Raw genomic sequence first — 8,322 nt, 5'->3', positions numbered from 1 at the left:
CTATGTGAGGAAGGACAAGAACATTACAATGGAGGTCAAGGAGCAAGTTAAAGCAATAGCGTCCATGACTGTGAAAACCAAGAAGAGAGTGTTGTTGAGGAAAACTGGAAATCCCTTCTCATTGGAGCCCCCTGGTACAGTGTAGGCAGCTGTGAAGGCCACGCTAGCAACGAGAACAGCCACTGCAGAGCAAGAGTGAGGAGTGTCTTTTCTCCATTGCTGTGCTTGCTTGAGTAGTTCATTGTGCTTCGTTTTGAATAGCTCTTCGCAAGTCTTGTTTTCCTTCTTGTCGCGCAACATGGCGTAGTGGAAGAGTGTTACCTCCTCTGCACGCTGCATATATATGAAAACATAACTTACATTTAAGCACATTTATGAGGTAAAAATCTTGTAGGAGAAAGAGGGGGCCGAGCTTATTTTGTACCACTTTGTCTCATCCTGGAGTTGTTATGCAGGTCCTTCAGGGTTAATTTGTGTAGTCTCTTCCTCCATGTCCGCAGCATGGTGTAAAATGGTGTAGCCATTTGTGTCAACCTTTCGGACTAAGCTTGTCATTGGTATTTTTATATTTTTCACATGGATCAAGAGTATTGAAGACTAAATAAAAAAGAGTCTCACATTTAATAAAAATTAATAAAGTGGTTGATATATAAGTATACTTAATTAAACCTTAACACAAACTAATTGATTTTTTATAATATAGATTTTGATTTCCATCTTTACAAACCCAATATATTTCAATAAAGAGGTCACATTGATTGTGCTTAATTGCCACATGCAATATATTCTGAGCCAGTTTGTTTTTATGCTCAACTAGCTGGGGACGTACTTCTAGTATCCTGTTTACAATCTCTACTATTCCTTTCAGTCGCCAGCAATAACGGGATTGGCTTATAATCTTCTTTTGAAGACTGGTCTTCATCAAATGGATACTCTGGGTTCACTTGCCTATTAATGGTTTCTGCCGAAGAATCCAACAACGAAATTGCCCGTATAGCCAAGCCTGTAAGTCATAGGTTACTTTACTCCTCTTTAGAAACCGATTAGACCATCAATGACCGGCGAATTGCGTTGCTGGAGTCTCAAAATCGACGCTAGGGTTTCTTTCACAGTCATAGGTCAAAACTTAGTTACGAAAACCCGGAAGATTGACTCTCAAGCCAAGAGCGTTAAGACGATCTGGTCAAAGTCAAATGGGATCAAATCATGCCTAGAATCAACCCAATCAGTGTAGATTAACCCGTCTAGGTGCACGTGCGCGCCATTCAAGATCACGAACGGTTGTAAGTCGTGGATGAAGCACGTGAGGGTGCGTGTAGATAGTCAGAGGCGCGTGGACAAATAGGTTCATGCAGCGTGTGAGCACTGTTCAGAAGGTATGGTAGCATGTGTGATGGTTTTGTGGTTCGTTCAAGCGTGTTACATATTTCTTCTAGTGTACACATGCGTGTAACATATTATGGCGTGTGAAAATGTTTTGGAAACTCCTGTTCGCACACGATGGTCTTCTAAGAATGTCTAGGGGTGCATGTTGCCATGTGAAACATTTTCAGAGCACGTAAAAGGTTAAGATGAGGTTTCATAGCACGTGGTAGTCTTCTGGTGCTCATTGAAAGAACGCTAGGACATGTGGCCTCTAGGTTCCCATTGGCTGCAGCCTCATGAAGAGCTGTGTTCTCGCAGCCATTTTTCCTAAATAGCCATGCCTCATGATAAAATCTTCTTTGGAAATATTATGTAAAGATTGAAGCGGTTCTTTCTTTTTTGGGGCTGAACACAGCCAAGTGAAATGCATGGTCCCTGGAGGTCGTTACAGGATATGACAGCAAACGTTTATGTTTCTCATGGAAGCCCTTCAGAGATTTCCAATCGTCATTCAGGGCTGACTGATAAGACTCTTAAAAATCAGTTTTACTGCCGATCTCGACTCGTCAGATCAAGAGCTTCTTGTAGATGGAGAAAAACATAATAATAATAGAACCTTGGTTGAGATTAAAAATTTTCTTTAAAATTTGTTTTAGAAACAAGAAAGAACATGGTCTATATATTCAATTTTGAGTATTCAAATGATGTGATATTATTTATATATTTAATTGGATTATCAAAACTTAAACAAAATTAAATAAATGTAGAAAAAGTTAATTCAAACAATGTGATATCATTTATATTCAAGTGGTTAGTTTTAAATTAAAAAAAAAAAGAAATTTTGATTATTGTAATAGAAAATTTTGAAATTCTAGTCTTTTTAATAATTTAAAAAAAAAAACCAAAATCCATCTAATATCTCATATTTAAATACCTTAAAAGTGATGTTATATAATAAAGATACCAATGTGCTTTAATGTTTGAAAAGAAAAAGCATACCCTTTTACATATATACAAACATACATATATATATATATACAGGGATTGGTTTTATCCTTGTAAACGAAGATGAAAAAGTATTATTACTTTGTTTGAATAAATGATAAAGTGAGAATATAATAAAGATAAAGTTCATTCTTATTTTACAAAATATGATAAAGATAAAAGATGACTGATGACTTATAACTGAATAATTTAAAAATAAACAATTATTCAGTTTTATCCAAAACTAGGTTATATTATAATATCTTAAGAGATGTCTCATAGTGATAAAGTACAAAAGAGATGTTGAGTATGTATAAGTATTTTACATAGTTTAAAGATGATAAAAACAAAACTAGTTCATTAATTTGTTAGCACTTAAACTATCAAAACATGTAGATATTTTGGATTATCAAGTCTAAAAGTTAAACTATGATGGATTATGTGTTTAAGCATGCAATATTTTAATATTGAATCGGTTGATATGCTTAATCTTTGATAAAGATAAAGCTAAACAGTGCATATTCATTAGGAAAAATGTTATAATTGTTCTTCAAATATGTGAGACAGTAAACACAAACCCATAAATAAAGCAAATGTGGTAAATGAATAATATGTTTGTATATTAAGGATCCTTATGCATCATGTTTTATACAAAAAGTGGCCACTGATTCTACTTATAAAAAAGAAATAATAAAACAATATCATTATAATATGATTGAAAGTATATATAAGATAAAAGGTGATGAAAATATGATAAAGATGATACATGATTGATAAAATTTGGCAAGCGGGTCAGTTCAAACATGATTATGTCTTTGAGCTTAAAAGCATAAGCACATATCTTCCAGAGATTAGATAAGGTTGGAGGAAGAAGATTGGAAGCCAAATAGGGAATATTTGTATTGTTAATTGATTATCATTAGGTGGCATTTTTTTTTAAAAGGCGGGTTAATATGGAAAGTAACATGGAGTCCGTGAACAAAAAAAATAAGAAAAAAACATGGAGTCCATGAAGCCTTCTGATTAAAATTTTATGCTATAGAGTGACAGATTAGAAAATTTTGGTCGGTTGGCTTCACATGCATGCCTTATATATAGAGGATACAGTTCTATTCTGGCTACTTGCTTCAGTTGAAGTAGTCGAAGCTAAAGTAAACTAATTTAACAGAAGGCCAAAATTATTTCAAAAAATAATTAATGAAATATTTGCTGAGCTTAAAAAAATCACTTTAAATTTTGTCTCAGACAAAAGAATTTTAGCATTGTATACAAATACAATGTTAATAAAACTTTAGCAAAATTAAATAACTATAGAGATAATTATACTTGAGTACTACATTGTGTATTCAATTAAGTATCTAGATAATCTGTCATTATATGATTAAATAATATTTTATCTTAATTTAAAATACGCAATCACATTATGACATATCATTCAAGTGCCCAATTAAATACTCAAAACTAATTGTATATAATTTTGTTGAAATATTTATAGGAATCAATGTATCATTTTTTTATTTAAATAATTGAAATAACAAAATTTTCTAATAAATAATGTAAACTCTCAAAATGTTCCATTAAAAAACCAAACTTTTGGTAAATCTTATTAAATGTACCAAACAAACATAATTAGTGTTGTTGATTTTGTCTTATTTTAGTAGCATAGTGATTAGTTTGATACATTAAATAAAAAATACTAAAAATTTAGTTATTTTAATATTTAAATTTGAAAGTCTGATAATTTATATAGTAAATTTTGAAAATTTAGTCTTTTCAATAGAAAAAAAAACAAAGTTTAGTACATCATTATTGGATACCTCTAAGTGATGTTATTCTATAAATATATAATAAGTTAGATGGGAAAATAGGGTCATTAGTCCTCATTGACCTAGTTATTTCGTCTTTTAAAATTTTAACGTTTAAAAAAAAAAAATTATTGAAGAAATTAAACTTTTAAATTTTCCTAAATCAAACTTTTAGATTTTTTTATTGAACAAACAATATTAATTGTGTTTGTTTGGTATCTTTAATAAAAAAATACTAAAAATTTAGTCCTTTATATGGAAAAATTTAAAAGTTAAATTCTTTCAAAAGAAAAATATAAGTGTTTGGCTTCTTTTATTAAAAAAATAAAATAAAATTTGGTATAGTTCGATATATTTATTAAAAAAGGATTAGTAAAATATTAACAATTTGCTAATACAAATATGTAGAAGTGGAGAGTGTTACAAGCTTACTTGAATGCCCCTATGGTTGAGATTCTTCATGGGCTAAAGAAATATAATAAAGATAAAATTCATTCTTATTTTACTATGATGAAAGTATATATAATACAAATAAAAAGATATTGATCATTCTCAAAATTGGGTTACTTTGTAATGAGTAATATTACGTGTATATATTTTGAATATACAAAATAAATACATAAATTATGTGTAATCATGTGTTTAGGTGTTATTTTTTCTTTAATTTAAAATTACTCAATCACATGATGATATATCATTTGTGTATTGTTTTTGTATACTCAAAATATGTTATAATTTATATCCCAAGTCAAATCTCATATTAGTAAAGTATGATGAGATGTTGGATATATATAAGTATCCCACATTACTTGAGGATGCTAAGTATTGTCACTTGGCTTAGATAATTGATAAAACCCATTGATATTAGTAGTGAGAATATAATAAAGTAAGGTCTTTAAAATCGGATCAGTGATTGAATCGATTATCTTACTAGTTCATGATTTGATTGATTGATTGGTTTGGCCAATTCAACCTATTATTAAATTATAATGAATTTATTAAATAATATCAATAATTTATACATGTTTTAAACAATCCATATGAATTCATTAAAAACAAATGTGTACAATCATCAACAACAAGAAGATATATTTGCTTCTTTGAAACATAAATTTCAATTCGTTAAAAAGAACCTAAACAAAACAAAACAAAAATATAATTTAAAATATCTTAATCAAATAATTCACACATGGATGCTCCAACCACTCTTCATATTAAAAAAAAAAAAAAAACACTATATAACACTTATGATGTATGGCTTGAAGTGTTATCATGGATGGGGGCCTCAGTTTAATGATGAGAATAAAAGATGGGATCTTAGAAGTGTGGCATTCTATAGAACTATATATGTTGCTAGGAATTTTCAAAATTGAGTGTTTCTATAACAAAGCAGCAGAGACGACTCAGCTTACTTCCCAATTTTAAATTGTACAATTTGGGCTATTTGGCATCTCTCTGCAACCAGAGGGAGGGGCAGTTGCATTACGGGGCAAGATCTCCATTGGCAGACAATCACGTTGCCTTTGTTCCAAATTGAACTGAAGCTGCTGCCTTTGTTCCAAATGGGGGATAAGTTTTACAAGAACTGAAAGATGAAGAACTGAAGCCGCTGCCGCTGTTCCAAAATGCGCAAAATATGAAAAGGGGGATAAGTTTTACAAGTTAGGGCTCGCAATCACGTTGACAAAAATGTATATTAAATGCAAATTGGTTAAACCTAATTCTACCGGTTTCAACCGATTCATCCAATTCGTCAATTTTAACCAATTTGATCGAATCAATAATTAACCCAGTTTATAAAGTAAATTGGACCAAACTTGCAGCTGTTATCCAGTTCAACCGAGTAAACCGGCCGGTCCGGTTTTCAAAACCTTGCAATAAAGATAAAGTTCATTCTTATTTTTACTATTGTGAAAGTATAATAAACATAAAAGATGATTATTAGTTTATAATAAAATGAATAAGAAATAAACCGATAATTGGATTCACCCAAAATTGGACTATTTTATAATATCTCAAGACAAATCTCATATAGGTAAAACATGAGAGATATATTGAGTATGTATGAACATCTACAATACGTAGTCTTGCTAAGATAATAGTAGCTTAGTAGTCTGTGGGATCCTAAATTGTTAAAGAACAACACTATGCATATGTTCAAAAGCAATGGGTTGTGTATCTATAACGGACTATATCTCAATAGTGGGCCGATTTATTAAATATGAATGTTAGCAATAATATTAGAGTCATTTCGCATGTCTTCGTAAGTGATACGTTTAGTCCCTTGATTGTCAATCCCAACAATAAGTATTAAAACTCAATGAAACATATTCATTAAAAAATACTTTATAATCATATATATAAGACAGTGAACACAAACCCATAAGTAAAGGATGCTTTCAAAAGTAGATACTGATGGGCAAATGAATAATGTGTTTATATATTAAGGTTCTTATCTTAACAACTTACAAGTTTGGGACCTATGAAAAAGGCATTAATAATAACTTGTTCTTCACGTCCGTGAGATAGTAAACACAAACCCATAAGTAAAGCATTCTTTCAAAGGTGGATACCAATGGGGCATCGGAATAATGTGTTTATATGTAAAAATTCTTATCTTAACCACTTACAAGTTTTGGACTTGTGCGCATCAGCACATATTCATTGGAAAGTGCAAAATAACTTATTCTCCATGCTAGTGAGACAGTGAACACAAACCTATAAGTAAAGCATGCTTTCAAAAGTAAATACCAATTAGGCATATGAATAATGTGTTTATTTATTAAAATTCACATCTTAACTGCTTACAGGTTTTGTAACTTTGTGGATTGACACATAGTCATTGGGAAATGTGTTATAACTTATTCTTCATATTTGGGAGATAGTGAACACAAACCCATTAGTAAAGCATGCTTCAAAAGTGGTTATTGATGGGATACATAAACAATGTTTTTATATATTAAGATTCTTATCTTAACTGTTACAAGTTTGAGATCCATGTGCATCGTAACTTATAGACGAAGTGGTAATCTAATCTAATTATAAAAAATAACAAATTAGTTAGTACAATATCATTATAATATAATTGAAAGTATATATAAGGTCATTCTTTGAGTTATAATTACAAAATTGGTAATAATATTCTTACAAGCATGCATGCTTTGAAAAATAGGGCTATAGTTTCTAAATTAATTTTAAAAATAATCTCAATGGCGTTTATCAAACAAACTAGTACAAATGCCATAAAAAACCTCAAGTATAATCCCATAATGCTCCTTGGAATTCATGGACATATAATAATTCAACAGCCCTCAAAGATATTTGGCTTCTTCAATCCGTTTTGCCAATATCTTCTCAATCATGGAAGCTCTGAATTCTTCTCTCGGATCATAAGAGGACTCTTCTATGGCTACCATGCAATAACTTTAGTGATCCCTTCACTGTCTCTTTGCTTTCTTCTCTCTTTGCATCTTGCCTCTTTCCTTTCTACACTCATGGGTTTGTGTTCACGAAATACTTTATCAAGGAAGGAAGCTCTCCCTTGACGCCATGAATCCGCCCAATAAGTTTCTAGTTCCCTTATATGAATACTACTTTTCTTTTGGATTTGAGTAATAATTCTTGGGTTTGAATGACTCAAAAACATGATTGTATGATTTGGTACTATTAATTAATTATTCAGTTGGAGAATAGAAATTGAAATCTATATGTAGAAATTATACAAGTCTTTAATACTGAGTTCAATAGAAGTTTTTGAAATAAACAAATGACAAAAATTAATATATGAAGAGAATTAATATTTGGAAAATAAGTTAAAAACCTTATTGAATCATCGTAAAAATAGATTAAATGTTTTGAATTTATAGACTTAATATAACATACCATCTAAAAGACACCCATCATTTACATAAAATTATATTAGAACAGACTAAAATATTTTCTTCTTTGACATTTATTCTTAACTTGGTCAAACAAAATTTCCTCTTATTTGTAATATCTATTGGATTAGAGACATATTATCCTCTTTTATTTAGCCTTAGGACAACTTATATAAATCCCTCAGACTAGGGAGCTCGGCTTGTTATGATTAACAATCTTCTTAGACAATTGACCTTGTTCTAAAGTTGCAATGTGTAGTGGAGGCTTTGTGACATGCAAATTCTTAGAC

General features: G+C 30.5%; 1 protein-coding gene across 1 annotated transcript; it reads right to left on the bottom strand.

The window, feature by feature from the left end:
• Nucleotides 1–555, bottom strand: LOC123221470 (ankyrin repeat-containing protein ITN1-like). The gene is made up of 2 exons (XM_044644318.1): nt 454–555; nt 1–333 (listed from the first exon to the last, which is right to left on the bottom strand). The coding sequence occupies exons 1-2, from the start codon at nt 553–555 to the stop codon at nt 1–3; spliced, it is 435 nt and encodes a 144-aa protein (XP_044500253.1).
• Between the last annotated feature and the right edge of the window lie 7,767 nt (nt 556–8,322).

The sequence above is a fragment of the Mangifera indica genome, chromosome 7, assembly GCF_011075055.1.
Source record: "Mangifera indica cultivar Alphonso chromosome 7, CATAS_Mindica_2.1, whole genome shotgun sequence".
In the NCBI taxonomy this organism is placed as follows: domain Eukaryota; kingdom Viridiplantae; phylum Streptophyta; class Magnoliopsida; order Sapindales; family Anacardiaceae; genus Mangifera; species Mangifera indica.
The sequence above is the reverse complement of the archived record's forward strand: the minus strand, read 5'-3'. Positions and strand labels throughout refer to the sequence as shown.